This window comes from Grampus griseus, assembly GCF_964374135.1.
Source record: "Grampus griseus genome assembly, chromosome: X".
NCBI classification, from domain to species: domain Eukaryota; kingdom Metazoa; phylum Chordata; class Mammalia; order Artiodactyla; family Delphinidae; genus Grampus; species Grampus griseus.
This window is the reverse complement of record NC_138999.1, coordinates 31,262,266-31,287,679: the sequence shown is the minus strand read 5'-3', so window position 1 is coordinate 31,287,679 and position 25,414 is coordinate 31,262,266. Positions and strand designations below refer to the sequence as shown.

General features: G+C 38.0%; 1 protein-coding gene across 1 annotated transcript in view; it reads right to left on the bottom strand.

The window, feature by feature from the left end:
- Positions 1-22,614, bottom strand: part of CFAP47 (cilia and flagella associated protein 47) — a gene marked incomplete at both ends in the record, with an annotated part of 513,170 nt that extends 490,556 nt beyond the window's left edge. Inside the window, 8 exon segments of the mRNA XM_082682021.1 lie at positions 5,142-5,377; positions 7,989-8,113; positions 10,118-10,278; positions 10,631-10,859; positions 13,034-13,172; positions 18,668-18,783; positions 22,456-22,580; positions 22,582-22,614. Coding sequence (XP_082538147.1) covers positions 5,142-5,377; positions 7,989-8,113; positions 10,118-10,278; positions 10,631-10,859; positions 13,034-13,172; positions 18,668-18,783; positions 22,456-22,580; positions 22,582-22,614 — 1,164 coding nt within the window.
- Positions 22,615-25,414: the final 2,800 nt, after the last annotated feature.

Genomic DNA, 25,414 nt, shown 5'->3' with positions numbered 1-25,414 from the left:
AGTATATAACCACAGGAAATGAAATCAGTATCTCCAAGATGTTATCTGCATTCTCATGTTCATTGCAGCATTATTTGCCATAGCCAAGAGTCAAAAACAATCTCAATGTTCACCAATTAATGAATACAAATAATATAGTACACACACAATGGAATATTCTGCCTTAAAAAAGAAGGAAATCCTGCCATTTGTGACAACATGGATGAACCTGGAGGATATTATGCTCAGTGAAACAAGCCAGACACAGAAAGACAAATAGTACATGAATTTTATATGTGGCATATACATGGAATCTAAAATAGTCAAACTCATGGAAGGAGAGAGTAGAATGGTGGCTGCCGGGGCAGGGAGGGGGTGGAAATTGGGAGATGTTGGTCAAAAGAGTACAAAGTTTCAGTTACTCAAGATGAGTAGGCCTTCCCTGGTGGCGCAGTGGTTGAGAGTCCGCCTGCTGATACAGGGGACACGGGTTCATTCCCCGGTCCGGGAAGATCCCACATGCCGCAGAGCGGCTGGGCCGGTGAGCCAGGGCCGCTGGGCCTGTGTGTCCGGAGCCTGTGCTCCGCAACGGGAGAGGCCACAACAGTGAGAGGCCCGCGTACCGGAAAAAAAAAAAGAAAAAAAAAATAGATGAGTAAATTTTGCAGATCTAATGTAGAGCATGATGACTATAGTTAACAATACTATATTGTATACCTGCAATTTGGTAAGAGGTTAAAAACAAACTGTAACAATGTGAGGTGATGAATATGTTAGTTAGCTTGATTGTGGTGATGATTACACAGTGTACACATATATCCAAACAGTTGTACACCTTAAATATATACAATTCCTATTTGTCAATTATACCTCAATAAAGCTGAGGACAAAAAAAAAAAATGTTGAGGATAAGACTGGGGAAGTGTGGGGCAATTATAATCTATATATTTACTGCCACATCCCTTCAGAGCACCTTGATCTGTATTAGAAGTTCTAACGTTTCCTTTTGTTTTATTACGTAACTTCTTCTATAGTAAAAACTACATACATACATACATAAGGAAACTTACCCATACAAAAACTTCTATATGAATGTTTATAGCAGCATTCTTCACAACAGCCAAAAGGTGGAACAAATGCAAATGGCCATCAACTGATGAATGGATAAACAAAAGGTAGTATATCCATACCATGGAATATAATTTGGCCATAAAAAGGAATGAGGTAATGATACCTATTTCAACATTGACGAATATTGAAGATATTATGCTAAATCAAAGAAACCAAAGTCCACATATTATATGATTGTATTTATATGCCATGTCAAGAACAGGGGCATTTAGAGGGATAGAAAATAGATTAGTGGTTACCAGGGGCTAAGAAATGGGGAGCAAGCGGAGTGACCACTAATGGACATTGTGTTTCTTTTTGGAGTGATGAGAATGTTGTGGAATTCGTGCTGATAGCCACACAATTCTGTTAATATACTAATTACCACTGAATTGTATACTTTAAATGTGTAAATTTTATGGTGTGTGAATTATGCTCCAATAAAGCTGGTATTAAAAGAAAAGAATAATCTTACCACACTTCCAAATACTCAAAGGCTATTTGACCAGCCTGTGTAAGTCATAGTTCTCCAGTGTCCCCCACATTCCCTACATTCACTTTTTAGTAATTTGGAACTTACAAGTGCTCAAGAAATCCAGAAATGTAGAGGGCTAAAAATTATGTTAAGAAATTAACTATCAGCTATGGGGTTTTTTTTTTTTTTTGGTTTTTTGGTATTTTGGGGTTTTTTGGGCCAAGCCACACAGCATGCAGGATATCTTAGTTCCCCGACCAGGGATTGAACCCATGTCCCCTGCAGTGGAAGCACAGACTCTTAACCACTGGACCACCAGGGAAGTCCCTTATGGGGTTCTTTTTTGAGTTTGAAAATTTTATATAGCATATGGTGTTCCCAGGAGCCCCTCTCAATGTGAAATTCCCAAATTGGTTTCAGAGATGCACAAAAGTATATATTTCTTTTTATGCCCAGAAGATTATATGCTGACCTAAATTTAAGTGGCAAATATACTTCAGGTCTGTCTTGCATTACAGAAATTAAAAACCTTTGTGAACAGAACAATTTTCATTTAATAATGAAAGGAAAGACCCTTTATTATACCCTCTTTAAATGTTCCTTTCTCAACAGTGATTCATTATCTGCTCAGCCACATATTTATCAGCTGTCACCCATGTATCTTCTCTAAACACTCAGACTCCCCCTCTACACTCAAACTGAATTAACCTTTTCATATCATGTCCACTTAAATTGTTGGCCATCCTACACATGTTCTCAACATAACCACTAGGAACAGCCCATCCCTAATCTACTGTTACTAATTTTATGCCTACCATATATTAAAAAACATCCCATTGCTATCATTTTCCACTATATATTTCATGCTGTAAATTTTCTCGTTTCCTGGGTACTTAGCCCTTTCTTAAGATAATGCTAATCAAATTGAGGTTGGATGCCACAACAGGTTCTGAAACATTTTAGCTAGCAAAAGTAAAGCAACACAAAGGATGTAGGACATATCCTTCCACATTATAAATTCACCTTAGCCTTTGTTTCCTTTGTGCTATTATTTCCCATCTTTTCTGTAGCACTGCTATTTTCAGTCTTTCACTCATTTTGCTCCTCTCACCACTTTCTTTCTCAACTTCCACCTCCACTCTCTTATCGTGGTGTGAAGAGCTTCTGTAGGAAATTGGTAATCGTGTCTTTCAAAGTCTTTAACACTTGGAGCTGACTGCTAAGAGAAATTGACCAGATTCCTGTAATCCTTGTCAGTTTCTCTGATCAGAGAAAATCAGCTATGTTTTGAAAGATATGCAGGTTACTGGAGAAAATGAATTATGCTGGTAGGACTAAGTGACTTAGACTAAAGTCTAAGAAACCATTAAAAAGAAAGTGTTTTGCATAAAGTGGTTAACACTTGTTATTCTGTGAAGACTAATTAGCTCTATTAAAACTGTGGGACGAGTGTCATTCTAATGAAGCAGGAAGAGTTATACATATGAACTGCATGCATTTAAACATGTATACAACAGTTCTTAACTGCAACTGGGAGAAAGCTTCCATCAATAATTTTATGAACCATATCACTATGCATTGGAGGAAAGATGATAACATAAGAACCTAAGGTGAAACTGAAGGCACTCATGTTTGCTACTGTTTAGAGCAAGGCTCAGCAAACTTTTTCTGTTAATTACCAGACAGTAAATATTTTAGGCTTTATGAAACCATACAACTCTCACAACTATTCAACTCTGCCCTTGTAGCATTAAAGCATCTATAGACAATAGGCAACAAATAAGAGGGGCTACGTTCCAATAGCAGTTTACTTAAAACAAACAAACAAACAACAACAACAAAAAAAGAAACAGGCGGCAGGCCGCCTGTGGACCATAGTCCGCCAACCCCTGGTTTAGAGGATCTGGGAAAGAGCTGTCTGAGTAGTGAGAAAGAGCAAAGCAGACTCTGACATCCACAAGCTGTCCTGGTGCTCACAGGTGTGCTTCGTCAGTCAACTTTTCTGCTCTGCACCAGCAGTACAAGGCCTCGGTCAATTAAGTATCATCTGTTTCCAATTAGAAAATTCTACTGAACCTTCAAGGTCTGGCTCATATGTTACTATAATGGAAGACCTTTCTACCTGGCTGGAGTTTCTATATCACCTTGTTACAGATTTGTTTTAAGATACCTTGCATTCTTGAACCCTACCTGTTTGTATGTCTTACGCTTCCTTAATGCATTAAAAAATTCTTACCTGGCGGAGCGCTGGAGGGAAGGAGGCGGCATAGAAGTTCATCCGCCGGGCCATGACGGGCTGCTCCTGGCCGAGGCGCCGGTCGGCGCGAGCTGCGTCCGGGCCAGGCTCCCGCCGCCACCGCGCGGCCTCATAGGTTTGCTCACCGCGCGGGGCTCGTGGCCGGAGCTGGGGCGCATCCACAGCCCACGCAGCCGCAGCCGCAGCCGCAGCCGCAGCCGCAGCCGCAGCCGCAGCCGCAGCCGCAACCAGCGGGCCCAAGCCTCCGGCGTTCGGGACCAGCCCCTGTACGCCGCCCACCTTGACCCCGCCTGCCGCGCTGCCCTAGGCGGCGGTGGGCGGACGCGTCCCTGCTGTGCCAGCTGGGGGCGCTGTACGAGTCAATCCTGAACTATTGAAAGCACCTGTGACAAGACTGGCCCTCCCTACACTCAGCTCCTACCCACCCGACACTGGCCCTAATGACGACGAGCCTCCTGATACCAGCCTGCCCCTCAACCCGCCACCCTTCACTGTGCCCCAGACGCACTATGCCCATGACCAGTGGTTGCAGGGCGCCTTCCACACCAGCCTCTGAAGAGCTGGCCTTGGGGGATGCATCCCTCAGCAAGTAAGCAAGTACTCAGACTATAGTGCCCGCTTTCCCCCCTACCACCTCACCTCACAGGAGTGTTAAGACCTGGGCCTCTTGATGGCAAAACTGCCACCACCCCCTCTCTCCTGTCTTGAGTTAGCTGGCACTGGGGCGGACACCTGGGTTCCAGCCTTTGCACATGGCACTGGACTTCCAATTCTCCCACATGTGTGCACCCAAGCTTGACCAACCTTCGGCAGCTCTCCGGTTGGGATGAGTTCCTGGTTCCCACCACCTTTTCACCTTTTGCTGCTATCAGCAGCCGCTGGCTCAGGTGCATCCCATCTCTGGTTCCTGGGTTCTACTGCCCTAGACAAGGGCTCCAGGACCCATTCCTGCATCCACCCTCGTGTGGGAGGGCCAAAGCTCCATGCTGGATATTTAAGTTTAGGGGCCAAACTCCTGGGCACATAGGTAAATAAATATTCTCTCAGAAAAAAAAAAAAAAAATTCTTAGAAGCAGTAACTATGTTTTGTACTTTACATTCCCTACAGTGTCAAGTGCTTTTCCTGGCATATGAAAGGCACTTAACAAATAATTATGGGTATTGTATAGGTACCAATACAAAAGTATTCATAACTAGGTCACAAAAGAGATAAAATTTATAAACACTGGTACAACAAATGTAGCTTTTAATCCTCTGCATGGCTTTTTAGCCAACCTTAAAATATTTAAAGCATGTGAAAGCACAGAATGATTATCTTACCTGCATACATCCTTCATCAATCTTGCCCTTTTGAGTATCAACTTTAAAATGTGCAGTTTTTTTAAAGCGGTACATCACAGGACGTGATTTGGATCGATTTTGCATGATACACTGAATCTCTGAACGTCCACCCATGAAACAAGGTGCAAAATTAAGGACCCTTCCCGGATCAAACTGTAATAAGACAGGAAGTCCTGAGCCTGTCAGGGCTAATTCCACTTTCTGAAATCGATCACCTGTAAAAGCAATAATAGCTTTTTAACATTAAAAGTGTTTTGGGACTCCAGAATATATTTGCTCAGTCCAAATAGTGTCATCTGAAAGACTTGATGAGACATGGGTAGCTCATTCAATCTTTCCTTCAGCAAAGTTATTGAGTGCCAGGGCCTTCTTTGTGCCAGGGATTTTTCTAGGCCTTGGGGGTACAGCAGTGAATAAAATAGACAATGTCCTTCCTCTCATGGGTTTTACATTCTAGTGAGGTGACACTGACAATAAAATAAATAGATAAGGTAGAGTAAGACAGCGTACAATGTTTTGGGGCTGCTCATTTATATGGTGAAGTCCCAAAAGACCTCTCCGATAGGGAGACGTGTGAGCAAAGATATAAGGGACTCCGGAAGAAAATCATGTGAAAAATCCAGAAAAAAAGTGTATTCTAAACAGAGAAAACAGCAAGTACAGAGACTCTAAGTTAGGAATGGCTTGGCATGCTCAAAAAAAAAAAACCCAGGAACGAAGTATGGCTGCGGGAAGAGCAGTAGAAGAATGGTGAGAAATGATCAGACTTAACATATACTTTTGAGGGTACAGTTAACAAAATTTGCTGACGGATTGCATGTAGAATAGGAGATTGAACACGATAAATGATCATGCTAAGGTTTTTGGCATAAGCAACTGAAGTGATGGAATTTTCATTTCTTGAGACAGGAAAGACTTCAGGAGGGATAGGTTACAGGGAAACCAATAGTTCTTTTTTTGGACATGTTAAGTTTGAGATGTCTAGTAGACATCCAAGTGGAAATGTCTTAATAGGTCACTTAATATATTTGTAACCTTAGAGTGAAGATGAAGGAGGAAGGACTGGAGTTTTGAGGGGAGAAGAGAAGCTGTGTGACACTAATCTCAAATCGAAAGAAAGTGAATGCATGCAGGAACACAGCAGGAATGGCAAACACCAGGACTCAGTTGGGATTAGTGGTTATAAAGTGAAACCTCACAGCCTGGTTTTGTGTTTGTCGCCAGCGCAATTAGCTTCCCAGGTGCAGCGCTAGAGTAGGCTAAGAGTTGAATTTAATTAGATTAGAGGTTTTCCACTCAGCCAAAATGGGAGTTGAGCCAAGAGATTTACATATACTAGGGAAAAGGTGATTAAAATAATGGATGATGGAATATAAGCTGAGCAATAACATAAATATGAAGTTTAGGAGATACTAGAAAGAAGCTAGTACCTATGAATTGTGAGCTCTAATTAAGTGAAAGAACTGTTTTGCAGAGAAAGCAATGTAACTATAATCCCATAAACAGAGTTTATATTTCTTCACTCTTGGTCTTACTAGCCAATCCTAGACTCTAAGGAAAACCTAGCATCTGTATCTCTAGCCATTGAAAACTAGATGAACTTGCAAGCCTAGAATAAATGTTCTGTCTATGATCAGCAGACAGAGCTCCATATCACGAACCGCGGCATAAATAGTAACAGAGCAATCAATTTCTGCCCTAGGAACACAGTTCAACTCTGCTCAATGACATCACTTGTACCAACATGTAAATCTTCTAGACTCTTGACTTGCCATGGCTCATCTTTCTGGATTTCATCTGTCATCTGCCTATTATTTTTCTCTTTGATCTTTCTTGCTAAACTGAAGTCCAATTCCATTTTTCTCACTGCAACGCATCCAACGTTACCCAAAAATGTAAAAAGTGTCTTGCATCTTTACGTGTGGCCTGCAAAGCACATGCACTTATCAATATCCTATAGCAGGATATTACGCTCTGTTTACTAGAGCTCTAGTAAATAGGGTGACTAGTAAATAAAGTGACTGTCTCTTTATATAGATTCTAACAGAGCAAAAGGTTTGGTAAAGATGAAATAGGTCATTTGTTCCCATATTAATCTCTAAGAGATAACCTAGGCTTACAAAGAAAAGAAGGCAGGGTTTTTTTTGTGTGTTTTCTTTTTTTATTCCCTTAACTCTACATCATCATGTTTATCTAATGTTATTTTAAAATAATAAAGTTGGGACTTCCCTGGTGGCGCAGTGGTTAAGAATCTGCCTGCCAATGCAGGGGACACAGGTTCGAGCCCTGGTCCAGGAAGATCCCATAAGTCGCAGAGCAACTAAGCCCATGCGTCACAACTACTGAGCCTGCACTCTAGAGCCTGCGAGCCACAACTATTGAGCCCATGTGCCACAGCTACTGAAGCCCCTGCACCTAGAGCCCATGCTCCACAACAAGAGACGCCACCGCAATGAGAAGCCCACGCACAGCAACGAAGAGTAGCCCCCGCTCACTACAACTAGAGAAAGCCCGTGTGCAGCAACCAAGACCCAATGCAGCCAAAACTAACTAACTAACTAAATAAATAATTTTTTAAAAAAATAATAAAATAAAATAATAAAGTCATCTAAATTCTAACTTGGAAAATTATCATGTAAATGATGCTGAGGCTGACTTTTCTCAATGTGCCACAGAAGACATGTTAAGGTCTCTCAAATGTTTGCATTTTTATTGTAGTCCAGAATTATATATTTTTATTAAACTGCCTCTACAAATATTGCTGTCCAAACTTTTAAATAATTTAAACAGCTATACATTTGATGATAATGTTCATTTCGTACTTACTTTTGATGGTTTTATTGTTATCATCTCTCAAAAATCCATCTTTACTTCCTACAGACTCAAATCTCAAAAAGAGAGCATAGTCTTGCCTGTGTGAAGGATCATCCTTTTGACCATTAATGATTAGCCTGTAAAAAATCACAGTTATTTCTAAAGCAAAGATGATAACTTTATTATCTCTCAAAAGGGAATTTCAACCCAATACTTAAATCTATGCAAACAGACGAAATTCAGGAATAAAAAGGTGACTGTGATCCATTTTCCAAAATTACTGCACAAGACATTGAGACTTGCCAAAAAGAAGACCATACTCATATTATGTGAAGATCCAAAAAATGACTTCATGATGTTATTTGTAAGATAAGAGGAATTTAAATATACTAAGTTGTCAAGGTCTTGCCTCCAATGCCACTTTCTATGTAAAGGATTTTCTTTCCAGGCAAACTTCATTGCTAGCTAAGGTCTCTGTTCAATTCTCTACAATAGTCCTTCTTACACCAGGGTGAAACTGCAAACCTCTCGTATGTACCTGTCTCCTCCCATGGACTAGGCACATATTGCTAGGCACATTCTTGTTAGAGGAGAACAAGTAATTTGGAGAATAAGATTTGGTAACAGCCAAACCTTGGCAGAGGAGAAAAGCAAAGGAAAGATGAGAAGAAGGGAAGTAGGACCAAAGACAGAGATGGGTTACATCACAGGCTTGTGCACTAGCAATCTTTACTTGCCTTACCTAGAGCTCAGCTTTTTAGCAGCGGATACTCAAACATACACACAAAAGGCTGATGTGAAATATTACATAGGAAACAAAATAGCATAGTGAGAACATCTTTAACTAAGACTACAAATCATATTTATTCCTGTGTGTTCATGCTAGACTCTCAAATAAAATGAACATGTTGCCATGAAAAGAATATTTAGAATTTCAAAGATTGTGTCTTAAACAGACTCTTACAGATTCACCAAAGAAGTTTCCTGCATGAAGAGATGATTAACAAGGCAATTATAGGTTGTACAAATAGAACAATTACTTGATTTACTACCTTCCTTAAATTAAACCACAACTCAGTCTTCATCGGACAGTTGGTATCACCAAGTGACCCTGCTGCCACAGAGAAAAGTACATTAAACATTGCCTTCTTACAAACAAGGGTAAGCATACTGACAATTGGATCGGTTATTGTCACACACTGCAACCTCTCAAGTGTAGCTGAAATTGCTACTATATATTTAAAACAGCATTGCCAAATATATTTTCAAACTAAATAATCAAACCAAGTACAGGGAAAAATATACATTGGCAAAAGTCCTAAACGTCTGTATGAGTTTCAGCAAGCAAGTGTGATTGATCCCAGCAGCTGCTATAGGCTTAATATTCCTGATACTCAGTAAGCATTTGGCCCTGGCAGGAGCACTGCATCCTCTCTGGAGGCATCTAGAACATACTGCATGCCCCTGGCCATCACCTGACTATTTCTGCAGGGACAACAAGGTCTTGGTTGAACAGATTGGTTTGCAGCCAAAATCCAAAGCAACCCAAAACTTCCATCACCTCATTTCCACAAGGTCTGGAGAGATTTTTAATTTAAAATGAAGTATTTAGAAACATTTTTAAATATTGGAAATAATATTAACCATGTTAGAAATATTTAGAACCATAATAAGAAAAACCCAATTTGTGCCTTCTGCCAAGTTTTTTTTTTTTTATTAAATTTATTTATTTTATTTATCTATTTTTGGCTGTGTTGGGTCTTCGTTGCTGTGCACGGGCTCTCTGGTTGCAGCGAGCAGGTGCTACTCTTCATTGTGGTGCGTGGGCTTCGCATTGCGGTGGCCTCTCCTGTTGCACAGCACGGGCTCTAGGCACGCAGGCTTCGGCAGTTGTGGCACGCGGGCTCAGTAGTTGTGGCTCGCAGGCTCAGCAGCTGTGGCGGCCTCGCTGCTCCGTGGCATGTGGGATCTTCCTGGACCAGGGCTCTAACCCGTGTCCCCTGTATTGGCGGGCAGATTCTCAACCACTGCACCACCAGGGAAGCCCACCAAGTTTTACTATTAAAATCAATCTGATGAATGTATGGTTAATATACTTTCCATTAATAAGTAACATCATATTGGAATTAATTTGTGCTTACTTTGGGCTGAAACAAAATGTAATTAAAATCTTTTGATAAGGCTGTAACCTCCCTTCATTAGGAACATAGGAGATAAATGTGGTAATATCTATGTTCTTTATTTTCCTTAAGTAGGTTAGATTATTTAAAGCAACATCTGTTCTTTGTTGAATATTTGTACCCTGTAATATAAAATCAGAAATAAAAGAATATTCAGGCAAAACACAAAATAAAATATTTTAAGATTAAGTCATAAAATAATTATTGAAATTCCAGAGTCTAGATATAGAGAATACGTATGTTTTAACAGTAACATACATAAATTTGATCAAGGCACCTCATAAAATTAAAAGAACTATTGAAAAATGAATAAGAACAGATATAGATTACTATCAATGTCAGCTGAATTTACTGAACTTTTTTAGGTCACCCTTGGAGACACATGAAATGAAATCATATCTATCTTCATGTTAAAACATATTTAGAAAAATTAAACAGCTTGTTGGTTATTAGTAAGTTGCACTACTTACTTACCAATTCTTCTCCAACAGAATCATCTTGCATTATGGCTACCCAATTTATAGGTTCTTGGCTATTATTGTATAGAAGTGCATGTTCAATCTTTGACATTCCAAAGAAAACAGGACCAAAGCTTATGCCTTCCAACTTTTTATCATTACTCATGTTTAACAATTCAATAATCTGCTCAACAACATGAGCTTTGACATTCAAGAATATGTCTGGACGATCTCGCAAACTCACTCTACAAGATAATGAATTATACATACATATTTTAATTAGAATTCTATATATTTTATTTTTCTCCTAAATGTTTATATAAACAGAAATTTTATAAAATCACATAATAATTAAAATTCAAAGGACTAAGAGCAGTTCCTTTCACGTATGTGCCAGAGACTGTCATGTCCTTCTGTCTGTCTGAATCTGCAAAGTAGAATAGCATATGTGCAACCTAATTCATTGTCTCCGGGAAACAACAAAGATGGAAAACAACTGCATGAATTGACCCCAAAAATCACTTACTGATATTTCCATATCACCAATGATTTACATGGTCACCTGTAGTTCTAGAATTCTGAGATTCTTTTCTAACTCATCCCATTCCCCCAAGTCCAACAGCCAACTTCATCCCCATCCTAATAACCTAATTCCCTACAAAGTAAAGTATCTCAGCAAAACTCCACTTCTTTGCTGAAATGAATATCCTCCCTCATAAAACTTCACTTTCCAGACTAATTTGAATTCACTGTTGCAACTTCTCTCCATCCCGCATTTATCCCTCTCTGGCATAAATGCAATCCTTTTGAATCTCACCCTGTCAGATACCACAGATCACTGACCAATTCACAGCCATCACCAAAGTCATTAACTTTGTATCTCTGTGTATCTCTGTCACATTGGGCACAGTTGATACCATCTCTTTCCACATCTCCCCTCCCTTAGCTTTCTTGACACCATACTTTCATGGCTTTCCTTCTAACTTATTTAGACTCTGCCTTCTCATTCTTCTAAGACTTGGATATTTTGTAAATTCCATGAATAATGCTGTTTCTCTCCTACTTTTTTTATACTCTACCCTCCTCAAAGTTATTTTCAACATTTCATGCTTCATCTACAACTTATGAACTGACAACTCTCAAACCAATATACCTAGACCAAATTTTTTTCTGGGACTCAAGATAAGTAAATATAATAGGCTCCACAGGATTCTGCAAAGCAAATCAATTCCAGCATTCCAAAACAGAACTCAAGATCTTCTCTCACAGACCTGAACCTCCTCTTACCTTCCCTTTCTATAACCAGTAACTAAATGTAGTCAAATCTACCTCCATAACATATCTCCAATCTGCACACTTCTCTCCCTCCATACTCCCAATTTGTACCTTAAATGAGGCCTTCATTATTTCTCTTCTGCTTTACTATTAGAATTTCTAGTCAGGCTATCCACTCCACATCTGTACTCCTCGATTTTGTACACTGCTATCAACATGACCTTTCTAAAAAGCAAACTAATCAAGACACTCCCATCTTAAAACCTTCCTGAGATTCCACAGCCTTTACAATAGAACCTAAGCTCCTATCAGGGCTCACAACTGTTTCTCAAACATTTTTTTAATTGTGACCTTCAGTTAGAAATGCATTTTACATTACAATGCAGGACACACACACACACACACACACACACACACACACACACACACGAAACAAATTTTACAAAACGCCACTTGCCCTTACCATGTGAGATGCATTCTGATGTTTTCTATTTCATTGTTTTAATACTGGTGGTGACCCATTATAGTGATTGCACATTCTGCTAATGAACTGAGACATATAGCATTAAAAAATGCTGTCCCATGAGGTCCTTAACTGGACCCTGCACCATTCTGTTTTTCTGGTCTCATCTCTCATCACTCCTCACCTCCATCTCTTTGCCTCAGATCTCTTGATGTGTAACACTGTCTATTAACCTGTAGGAATTCAAGTCTTCTACTTGCACTGCCTGAAATCACTCATTTAACCCACTCTCATCACCAATACCCACCTCCCCTGCACACACACATACATACACACACACATTCAGCCCAAATCACACCACTGCTCTTTGTCTGGCTAATTTCTACTCAACCACAGGTGTTTGGTTCAACTATCACCTCCTTAGTGGAGCTCTTTCTTGATCCACTCCCTGACTCCAACAAAATCCAAACTAGGAGCTCCTGTTAGGTGTACCCATATGCCATTCTCTGGTTCTTCCCATTTTTCAGTCCCTAGTGCTTGGCAAATAGTAGATACTCAATAAATGAATGCTGACTGAAAGAAGAAGCTAACATACATTCAAATACAACAGGCATATATGAAAAGTGAAACAGGAAAGTATTAAGCACTACACTAGAATTAAGAACCATAGTATATACTCACTTTGCCACTTCATTTACAATTATGGGCCAGTCTGCACAGAAATCCACTTTAATAACCATTGACGACTTGGGCTGCACAATACCACTGGTTGGAAAAGTGACAATGGGTAACTGGCCCTGGTATTCTGTTTTAAACATACCTAAGGAGAACAAGAGCAGATGGTTTACATTTGGATCCTTATAATGTTAATGTTCACACTCTTAGTAGAGGACAGAGACACATTACAGAGTTTATGGTCTATTGTGGACCAAGAATCACAGCTTTGATTGTAAGTCCTGTCTCTAGGGTCATCCAATAAATGTAAGCCTCGTGTTAGGACTCAACCCTCATCAACAGCTAAAATTTTCTGTCTGCTTACTGTGTTCAGACACTTACGCTAAGAGCTGTGCATATGTTATTCTATTTAGTCCTCATAATGAAATCTATGATTCTGGCTCAATCATTACCTCTATTTTATAAATAAGGAAACAGACACTTAGAAAGGTTGAGTAACTTGTCCAAAAATACACAACTGTTATGATAGATTAGATCATCAACTCCAATTCTTTAACCTTCTCTGCATCCCCACTGTTACCCTCCCGTGGACTAAGTATGTTTTCCTACCCCTTGACGGGGCCTGATCACGTGATTTACGTTGGCAAATAGCATGGGACTAGAAGTGACAACATGTCAGCTTCATCCCCAGATGTTCTCTTGCTCTTCTACCATGGAAAGTGTTTCTTTTAAGAAACTGCTGTCCCGTTGGCCTGTGCCTCAGCATTGGCAAATGAGAAGCAGAGCCACCCAGCTGACTCAGAGACCTGCAGTGAGTAACAGATCAGCCCCAGCTGCCTCAGCTTGAAGCAGAGTCATGCAGCTTAGATTAGTCAAATTCCAGCTAATCTGCATAAAAATGAGAAACTAAAAAAATAATTATTTTTTTAAGATATAGAATTATGGAGTGGTTTGTTACATAGCAATAGTTGACTACTACAGCTAGTAACTAACTAATAGAGCTGGGATTTTCACTTGGATGTTTCTGACCACAGGGCTCACACTTCTAGCCACTACCACTACTCTATAAACGAATTAATGCAGTTCACATACGGAAAGGGTGAAAGAAATGGGTTTCTAGACTCAAATAGCATATGAGGAGGCCACAAAAATTTCTTGTTCTGAAAGCAGAAATGGTCCATAATTTATGGTAATGTTTGGTGCCTATCTTAGAGCATGCAGGTGAGATCAGGTACTATCTCTTTTTCATCGTTGTGGTCCTGGCACCCCACATGGTGCCTAGCACCAAGCAGTGTTCAAAATGTCCAATAAATGGGAGGTAACTAGTCATGAGTTTCTTTGATATCATTATACAATATTAACACAAATGAGCATGCTGCCAACATAAACAACTTTGAAAATTCCTAATTTACCAGTTTTAAATCACATTTGATGACATTTTCCAAAATTATTCAGTTAACTTAGGAGAATGTAATATTAGCGTAATAAAAGTACTGAAAATATAAAAGATAATAAAACTTTAGGTTCAGAGATGACCAGATGAAAAAGGCAAACAGTAACAAAAGTTGTTAATCCAATCATTTTTAGAGACTTGCTAATGACATAATATTTAAGGCTTATTTTTTTCTGTCATAATATAAAACAAAACTCTGTAAAATTATATCCATTATGAATAAATATTATTGACTCAATTCTCCAGGAAAAGAAAACTATATGAGTTCAGTTAAGTCTGAGTCAGTGAAATAGTTTCTATACTGTAACCACTTTTCTGTAGTTTGACAAAAGAGTTTTCTGTAGTTTGACAAAAGAGTTTTAAGTGAATGGTTCAAAAGCTTATTCAGGAACAACCCCTAACAAAAGAACATTGTTCAATCTTTTAAATATATTAAAACAGTGAGCTCACAAACATTACTGTGTCTTATGTAACTTTAATATCATTAGTAATAATGAAATATTTGACTGTTTTTTTAATTGCTCACAACAGGAGCAAGAACATCATCCTAGGAGAAGGGTGTCATTGAAGAATTTTTTGTCATCAAATTTTCATTTCTTTTCAGATGCGAAACTGGCTGATGTGTGGAGAATGAACTAGAAGGAGATAAGAGGTGACTCCAGACAAATAATTTAGGTTGATGTAATTATAAGGGAAGAGAAGATTATGGACTGTTGTAAAAAAGTGACAGTGAGACAGAGAAAAGTAGGATTACTCACACTATAAGGAAGTGACAGGATTTAATAGTTGACTGAGTAAGGGGGTAGAGGGTAAAAAGGAGGGAGGTGTCAAGGATTTGCCAAATTTCTGACTTGGCCATATACATGGTGGTGACATTCAATGAAAAACAGAAAAGGAGAAGTTTGAGAGAGACATTGAGGAGTTTAGTTTTAGACGTGTTAACTCTGAAAAACCTGAAGGAAATGCAAAGTCTTGTACAGACTTCAGTGAAGTAACAGGAATGGAAGTGATTGCCTAGGGAGAGCAGGGTGACTGAGGAAACATGAGGGTCTATGACAAATCCTAAGCAACACTCACTTCTAATGTACTGAAAAAAGGGACAGCAGTCCACAAAAGAGAATTAAGGAGGAGGGAGAAGAAGAATAATTCTAACATCAATAATGAATATTTACTGAACACTTAATATATGTCAGAGAGTGTGCTAAGCATTTCATTAATCATCACCACAATTATAGGAGGAAGGCGCTATGTTTATCTTTAATGTATAAGGGAGGCAATAAATGTTCGGGAAGTGTAAATTCCTTGTCTGGGGCCTCCCAGCCAGTTAATATTGTAACCAAGATTTGGGACCTGGAACACCTCGCTCCAGGTCAAATCAGTTAAATGAAGGCTTACTGAATGCCTGGTATATGCCTAACATTGTGTTATGCATGAAAAGTATGTTGAGATTTCATGACATCAGTTTCCATGAAAACAAAACAAAAAAATGCATTGACAATAAGTAGTGGGTGCTTCTCTGGGTAGTTAGACAGGATTCTGAGGACCACTCCTGGGTCTGGTCCAATTTAGCAAATTTTCTGGTTTACAGATGATGCCAGGCTTTTCTAGACAGTGATGTAGAGAGATGATGCTGATGATCAGGGGAAGGAGGACAGCAGACATTAAGAGCAAGAGAAAGGTCATATATTTGGGGCAAAATCACCCCCCAAAACCTAAAGGAGTCCTAAGGTAGCTGTTCAAACCCAGAAATGGTATGTAAAGATCACACTAGAGACTTTAAAGACTATTCTACATCATAACACAGTAGTAGAAAAAGTACCCAAAGATTCAAGAGGGGAAGAGGGAAATGTGTGCAATTCAAGGCATGCTAAAATAATGTTTTTTCAATCTTCAATGATAAAAACTGAGAAACAATAAAGGCATAAAAGAGAACATGGAGTTCCCCAGCTCACAAAACACTAATATTAGAAACATCTTAAAGATTAAACCATGTCTTTTCAAGATGAAAAGACAAGCACTACTTCGTAAATTTAGGAAACATTCTTATAAGGGGCAAGACAACAAAATGTATTCAACAACTTTCAGCTAAATCTAGGGATGGTTACTCCATAATAGACTATTAAAATAAAACATCATGAAGTTGTTACATAAACTTTGGCTTCTATAAAACTGAAGATAATAACCTCAGTGACACTACCAGAGAGAGAAAACAAAGCTATACAAATCATGAATCTGCTGAATGTGGCTTTTTAATGTCTTCTTAAGTACACATATGTTTGTAAACTCTTGATCTTTGACTCTAAAACTATAAAATATTTGTCACATAAAATCCTTTTTGAAAATTTTATTAAAATCATCTTTGGTTGCTGAATCTATTTTCTGCCTAAGTGTTTTTCTTCATGAAAATGCATTATAATTCTCATGAATATTTATATATTGTGCTTGTGGGTAATGAGGACTTTATGACACTTTACGGGCACTTGCTACTGTGAATATAAAACATACTATCAATTTTGGTAAGGGTGGAAAAAATAATATCATTCAACTCCAAAAATGAGGGACAAAGTCAGCACTAAGAAAATGTGTTTCACTGATAACAATTTGTTTCAGTTAGTAAGGTAAGAGTAATTAACATTTCATAATACTCAATTATAATTTACCAATATAGTATTAACTACAAATACTATGCACACACAAAATATTAATACAATACTAAAAGTCAATGTGGATTACTTTTCCTAAAATGTAGGGACTCAGGTCCACACATATACTTTTATTAAGTAAAATAATATTAAATATTCAATTAAAATTATGTATTTTTTACTTATAGAGAGTTTTTATAAGTAATAAAACTGTACAATTTGGTGAGATTTTAGAATAAAGAGAGGATATGATCAAAACTTTAAAGGTTTTGGAATGGACAACAGTTAAGAGAGATTTTGGAAAGTAAAAGAATACAAATAAAATTCTCTCAATTACATATCACTGCTCTATAACCAGACAATCTAAAGGACCATACAGCCTATAGTCAATCACCATAAGAGAGTTCATCCTTAACACTGGAGTCAGCCCACAAATGAGCCTAATATTCCACAGTCTGACAGGCATCAGAAATTCAGCCATTTAAAAACCAAAGCATGGAAAGTGAAATGAATAACATTCAGTGAGGAACAACTATCAGTTTTATTTGTTCATATCCCAGAAGAAATCAGTAAAGTGACAGACTGCCTTTGTCTTAATAATTCCCACTGCTCATTCAAGCAACCCCGAAGAACGTCCTCACTTACTGTAAAACGGGTTTGGATTTAAGACCTGTTTTATGTATCCAACAAGCAGTCTCAGAGAGAAATGCCCTCCCTGTCTGGAGCTAGTCCTCTTCTCAGCTTGGGGAAAATGTGAGTCTTATCATCCCAGATGCTGACCATCCAATCAAGTGAATGAAAGGGTAAGTGATTTTATGCCTACAGTATATCATCAATGAAGAGTGTGCATACACACATGCATGTGCACACACACAGACACAGGCACACTTATCCCTTTATGGAAACTCTTAGGTCACATTAAGAATGTCTAGAAATAATCCAGTATGGAGAAGAGAGAAGCACTTTTCCTTTCAACAAAATGTTAGTAAGAGCCTTCTAGGGATCATCATGTGAATTCAAAGTTGAATATGATCGAGAAAAAGAACAAATATTTACTGAGTGCTTGTGATAAGTCAAGTACCATATTACAACCTTAAGTACATACATAATTAACCACAGTATATTTTATTAGCCAGTTTATAAATGAGGAATCTGAAGTTCAATGTCCTTAAAGATACTTGCCCCAGATCACACAGCTAGTAAGGCACTGTGTCCTGATTCTATCTCTGGAAAGCTCTAAGGACTATGTCACTTCCACGACACCACCTTGCCTTCTATCCTCAGGGAGATCATCAGTCATCTGAGAGTCAGGTTGTATTAATAAGAATCATAAGGACGTAGCTTCATCTTTCCTGATATTACCTATCAGTCTTTTACAGTCATCCTACTTAAGGACCTTCAGTTTTGAGCCTTTTCAAATAACATAATTCTTCTGGAGGGGTAGGGTGAATCAGAGAATCCATTAATTGCAGAAGGTATATATTTCAAACAGTACCAATTTTCTTCCAAAAGTCTAAGTTAATTTATATGACAGAAAGTATTTACCTGGTACTCTGCCATGGTTAATGATATTAATCTCTTTACAATATACTTTACTATTGGCAACCAATGTCCCAAAATTAACTTCTGACTCAATTTCCAGTTGACAGGATAGAATCAACCTAGAAGAGGAGAAAAGAGGATGATATGATGAATTTTTTTTTCTTTTTTTTTTCTTTTTTTTTTTTACGGTATGCAGGCCTCTCACTGTTGTGGCCTCTCCCATTGCGGGGCACAGGCTCCAGACGCGCAGGCTCAGCGGCCATGGCTCACGGGCCCAGCCGCTCCGCGGCATGTGGGATCTTCCCAGACCGGGGCACGAACCCGTGTCCCCTGCATCGGCAGGCGGACTCTCAACCACTGCCCCACCAGGGAAGCCCCATATGATGAATTTTAACAACTATAACCTCATAGTCAAATCCACAGGGGGACATATATAGATATTTTTACCTTAACTCCTAAAAAGATATTTCAGTTTCCTTATAGGTCTGCTGGTGGCACATCTGTCAGTAAAACAAACTGTAAAATAAAGACACGAAAAAAAGATAATGAGACACATTTTAAATAAAGAAATCAGACTTTATGCATAAGTACACGGTATGCCTTCCCAAGTACTCACCTTGAGAGGTTACCCACACATCTCAATATTTTTGTAGCTCAAAATATATTTGGAACTCTGTTTTGGAATCTCCTACTAAGCCTATAATACATTCTTTTGCCCCCCCCGACCCCAAAAGGGTGCAAGTTATCTGAACAAAGTAAACTAGTTTGGATGGTCCAAATCTGATGAAATAAAAGGAGCTATGATACTATAAAATATCACTTGGGGACTAAAACAAGGCCTAAGAACAAAAGGATACAATTGATTTTCCATGTGTGTCGCCAATTTAAAGGACTCACTATAGCGTATCTGTAGCATATGTTTTCATAAGCATTTAAAAAATCCATTCTAATCCTAAATACACATCTCATAATGATATATATATATACATATATATTATATCTGGATAATAATTTATAGTTTATAAAGCACCATTAAGTATATTATCCTGTTTGATATTAACAAATTTCCTGAAAGGTAGGTAAATATTACGGCTCCTAGGTTACAGATGAAAAGCCAAAGACTTAAAAAGCTTAAATGATTTATCTAAGGAATTATCTGGATATAACGTTGGGGAACTTAAACTTGAATCCATTTTGTTAGACTTCAAGTACATTACCTTAGAAACCTAACAACGATAACAACAGCATCAGTAATAAATATAGTAATAACTAATCTTTATTGAGTCCTAAGATTATGTGCCAGACACATGAATTAAGTAGTTTACTCCACTTAGGATACAACCTCCAAAGCATAAATGCATACATACATACAATCATATATACATACAAACACACTAAAATTTGTAAATAAAAATACCTGAACAAAACATTTACAAGTACTGCCTATACATTGGTGGTCTGGGCCTTCTTTCTGGGATCTGTGTTTATATGTGTTTGTGTATTACTGGATAGGTACAGACATTCCAGAGATCAACCAGGAATGTCCTACTTATGCTGCATAGTCTAAGAAATACCCATGTTCTTCTCATAGAGATTGTAATTTTGTGACAGGAAAAGATCAATGACCTTGTACATCTCCTTACAATATATTTATATGTGTATACATAATTGCATTAATAGTTTACAGGATCTAAAAGAGGAACCAGTTACACAAACAATATAAGATGTGAAGCTGAACGTTTTTTCAAACTTTTTCTCTAGCTAGATGTGGAAAAGTATCTTAAGAAGAATTTCTTAAGAATCTTCACACATACACACACATATACATGTACATACATGCATACACATATATATGGTTTAACCTTAGCAGTAAGGGTGTGGTAAAATGGCAATATATAACAGTTTCTCTGGCTTTCCTACTGGTTTCTCTTCTCCTTGTATAAAAAACATTTTCTGGCCCCATATGCACCACAACACGTCAAGACAGTTGACCTCTGAGGACAATAAAGTATCTAGCCACCTATCAGAAGAAGTGCCTCTTGACTCCAAATGCCTTCTGCAAGATGAGTTACCAGTTGAACCCTGACTAAGGATCAGAGTTGAAGGAAATTCTGGAGAGGGGAATGACCAACACACTCATGCCAAGTACCAGTGGTCTCCAAACTCGGGGATGCTCTGATAGCTAAATAAATACCTTCCAATGATGCAAAGGAGTAGCTTATTCCTTTCCTAACATGTGTCAGCTGTTTGATTCCTATGCAGAATGGGATGTTGTGAGAAAGCAGAACTTCTCAACAACACTGAGAACCCAAATAATTGCACATCTAAATTTAGTTTATGAAAATAAAAAAATGCAAGGGAAATTATAAAAAGACTTATATCTAATACCAATATTAATATTAAATATTAATATTCTAATATTAATTCTGCTGGTGCCGGATAAACAGAGACAAAAGAATAACACCTATGGAATCATATTTTGCTGGGGAAAAGAAGGATCATGCATGTATGTATGTGAAAAAAAACACAAAAATTTTAACAGCAGCTCTAACGGGTAATTTTATAATGAACAGAACTATACTTATTTCAATATAAAATGAAAAGCACAATGTCCTGGTCAAATAAATTATTTGTATTAAAAAAATTATTTGTATTAAAGTTAATCTGCAAACCAGTTACCTAGTTCTGTATTATATTCATTATATCAGTCCATATTTTTCAGCCAATCTCAAAAAAACATCATTTTGATTTTTTGAAGCCAAACATCTGCATTATTTAAAATTCTGTGAAGTAAATATGACAATAATTTAAAATTAAATTAAAATGTGAATATGGGTTCACAATAATTCATTTAGGAATACATCCATCATAAAAACAGAAAGTAGAAGGGTGGTTACCAGAGGCTGGAGGGTAGGAGAATTGGAGAGATACTGTTTAAGGGTACAAACTGGGAACTAGTAGATAAATAAGTCCCAGAGAGCTAACATACAGCATAGTGATCATAGGCAACAAAAATGTATTATAAACTTCAAAGTTGCTAACAGACTAGATCTTAATTGTTCCCACCACAGGAAAGAAATGATGACTATGTAATGTGATACTGGTGTTAGCCAACCCTATGGTAGTAATATATTGCAATATATAAATGTGTCACATCAACATGTACACCTTCAACTTACACAATGTTATATGTCAATTGTATTTCAATTAAAAAAAAATAACATAGGATGAGAAGGAACAATCATTCAAGAGGTGTAGTAGCAAGAAAATCAAGAGAATAAAGTGGCCCACAAAGGCAGTAATGGTTAATTGTGTCTAATGCTTCTGAGAAATGGAGTAAGATAAAGGCAAAGGAGGTACCAACAGACTGGCAATATGCAAGAGCTACTTCACTGGAAAGGTGGGGAAAACAGCCCCTCTGGAGTTTGCTGGAGTGAGAATGGAAAGTAAGATTGTAGAGACAGCAAAAATAGCATTCTTTAATAAATCTTGCTATCAAAAGGTACAGAAAATATGGTGGAAATAAAATAGGGTGCGAGTTCACGGGGAAAAAAAGAAAACATGCAATTGTTGGACATTTTTTAATGATTTTAATAAAAAAAGAATGGAAAACTAGTCTTCCATTTGCTTTGAACACTACAATTTGCTAAAAATTTGTTCTTTAAGTTCAGTTGTAAGGAAACTGTAGCTACAAAAAGCCCTATTAGTCATAGAAAATACAAAATATTACTATGACCCTTAATATTTGAAGAGTGCTCAAAATATTAGCATGAAATATGAAGAATACATACCCAATTAGACGGATCTCTATTGTTTTACTTCCTATTGAAATAAGAAGTTGGTCAAAAGTGTCTTCATTCTTATCAGGATGATATTCTACCATAGCTGTCGTCTGAAGGCCAGAAGCAAGTGCTTTAATCCAGATTGGTCAAAATCAGTTTGAACTTCAGTGGGAGGAAAACAAAATCAAATTATACATCTTAAGTCCTAATAAGAAAATAGTATGAGCAACTGTAGTTAGGAGTATACATTATTTCAAGAGATATATCAAGACATAAGCAATATTCCTGCCCTAAAGGCAAAGACTTAATGACCATATCTATACCTATCAGATTCTAGATGCTTCAGATATGCTTTTAATGGTACACAAACTGAAACTGAAAATGCAGTCAGTCAAGAAATATGTAAATGCTTGTGGGCTCCTTTAGAAGTATGAGGTACTAGAATACAGAAAAAAAGGGAAGAGCAATCTAATGAAAATGTTACTCAGTCTAAATACATACACAATATATACATGCACACATACATACAATCATAAATACATACATCATTTTATATACTTTCTGCATAAGGACTTGGACTTCATAACTTGGAGGAAATATAAAAAGGAATAGACCAATGAGGAAAAAGAACTTTTGTTCTCGAAAAACATTTGCTAGACTCCAGGAAAAATCTGAAGGGGGAAGAGAAGAACTGCTTTGTGTTGAGTACGTCTGGTAGGTAAAGCATTCGATGTCTATTAGCTCACTTAATACACTTCTACAGCCCTGTAAGGCTGATATTAAGGCTCCCAGTGTAGAGATGAGAAACTGGGACCTGTAGGTGCAATTAATACCTAAGGTCACTGTGTCAGTGAGGACTCAAAACACACATCTGTCTGACTCTAAAACTAAGCTCTTTCCCCACAACTAGAAAGAATCTCCTGAGTATATAATCTCTTTAAAGAAGCAGACTATATACCCCTTGAAAATTAAATAATGTAAGCCAGGGACTAATCAAGTGTCATATGAGTGATGCAGACATAAGTATCATGAAAATCCATGAGAGAATATGATTACTGTGGGCTAAGAAGGAGTACACTCAACCCAGGCTTAGAGGATGGATGTAAAAGGTAGAGAAGAAGCAAGAAAGGTGCTCCCTATGGAGGCGGGAATATCTCAGGCACACGCAGAGAAAAGAATAAGCAAAATAATCTCTCAGCAGGCAGCTAATAAGCTAGCCTTGCTGGGCAAAGAGCTTCCATGAGTAACAATGGAGGTCAAGTTGAAATTAATTATTCAGGGCTTTTAATGTCAGACTGAGTCTAAGCAGGGCTTTCCAGCAATGAGAGCTACAGAGAACTGGAGTGATGTGTTGATACCACTGGTCTGAAAGCATCATACTTGCAGCAAACAATGATTCTGACATCTCATAACTACCACAGCCCAACTCTCAACCCCCATCCATCACCAAACAGTAAGAAAACAAGGGCTAGATTATTCCCCACATAGGTCTTTGGGTGCTGGAAGTCCACATAACAGGTTTGACCGTCTTCCTTTAAATAAGAAGGGCAACTAGTACTTCAGCAGCATGTGCCCAAACCACAAGTTTCTCAGCACTCTGAGTGGTCTGCAAAGGTGTGTAAGGCACCACCCCTTCTCTTAGGAGCTTATGAACTGACCATTGAGGTGAAAGTAACAGTTACCAGGAGCCATCTGGATTCAAGTCCAAGCTATAATGAATGTCTGTAAATGCAATTAGTATCCAGTAGGGGAGAAATAATTTGGAGATAATATAAGAGAAGACTTGTTTCAGAAAATGAGAACTCACTTTGACCCTAAAAGATGGGTGGGATTTGGAAGGCGGTGATTCTTGCAGGAGGAAGGAATGAAAACATGAGTCAAAAGAAAAGGAAGTCTGAGCCATGGGGGTAAGAGGACGATTACAAGTAAGACAGGCCTGACAGAACCAAAGACCACACAAGTCAGCAAAACACTGAAGATAAAGACTGTGTCTTAGTTTTCTAACAGCAACCCACAGTAGGTGGCATTAGCACTGCATATGGCACAGAGTGGGTACTCAATACATAGGCAAGGCAGGATCTTGGAAAACGGGGTGGAAAACAAGCACTGCTGTGTGTTAAGAGAATCATTTCCTAAATAATTACAATAGTGATGATGACAATGCCCTTTACGTAGCACCCTGTTTTTATTTTTTCTTTCTTCCTCCAAGACAGTTAATATACTGTTTGCTAATCTATCCCTTCCCTAATTCCCTTTATGCCTGTGAAGGACCAGGAGTGCATATCATGATCTTGCAACAGATACTGAACTCATGGCCTTGGCCTCTAACTAGTAAACCTGTCTGGCCATTCTCTTGCCAGTGTCAAGACCTGTGGTCTAAATAAAAACCACAGTAAAACTAATTATATTATTTTTCTTCTGACTGCATAAAAACCACCCATACAAGTGCCTCCTGGACATCCATAAACTAGTGTTTGCCCACATCTGGGATTTGCTTCCAGCCTGAGTTTTAAAAGAAAATATTTTCAGATACACATTCAATTGTTCAATAAATATGTAGTGAGTTAATGAAATAATAAACTTTTCCCCGAATTTTACAGTGTTTGGAGTAATCAGGTACTTCTTTTTTTTTTTTTTTTAATCAGGTACTTCTTGATTTAAAGAGTAGTTAATAGTCCCTGTGATGTACACTTTTATTACAAAATAAACACATCACTATTGTTAAAACATGTACACACAAAAATCAATAAAGAATGATTCAGGGGGGACCTTGAAGATGGCGGAAGAGTAAGACGCGGAGATCACCTTCCTCCCCACAGATACACCAGAAATACATCTACACGTGGAACAACTGCTACAGAACACCTACTGAAGGCTGGCAGAAGACCTCAGACGTCCCAAAAGGCAAGAAACTCCCCACGTACCTGGGTAGGGCAAAAGAAAAAAAAAAAAAAAAGAAAGAAAAAAC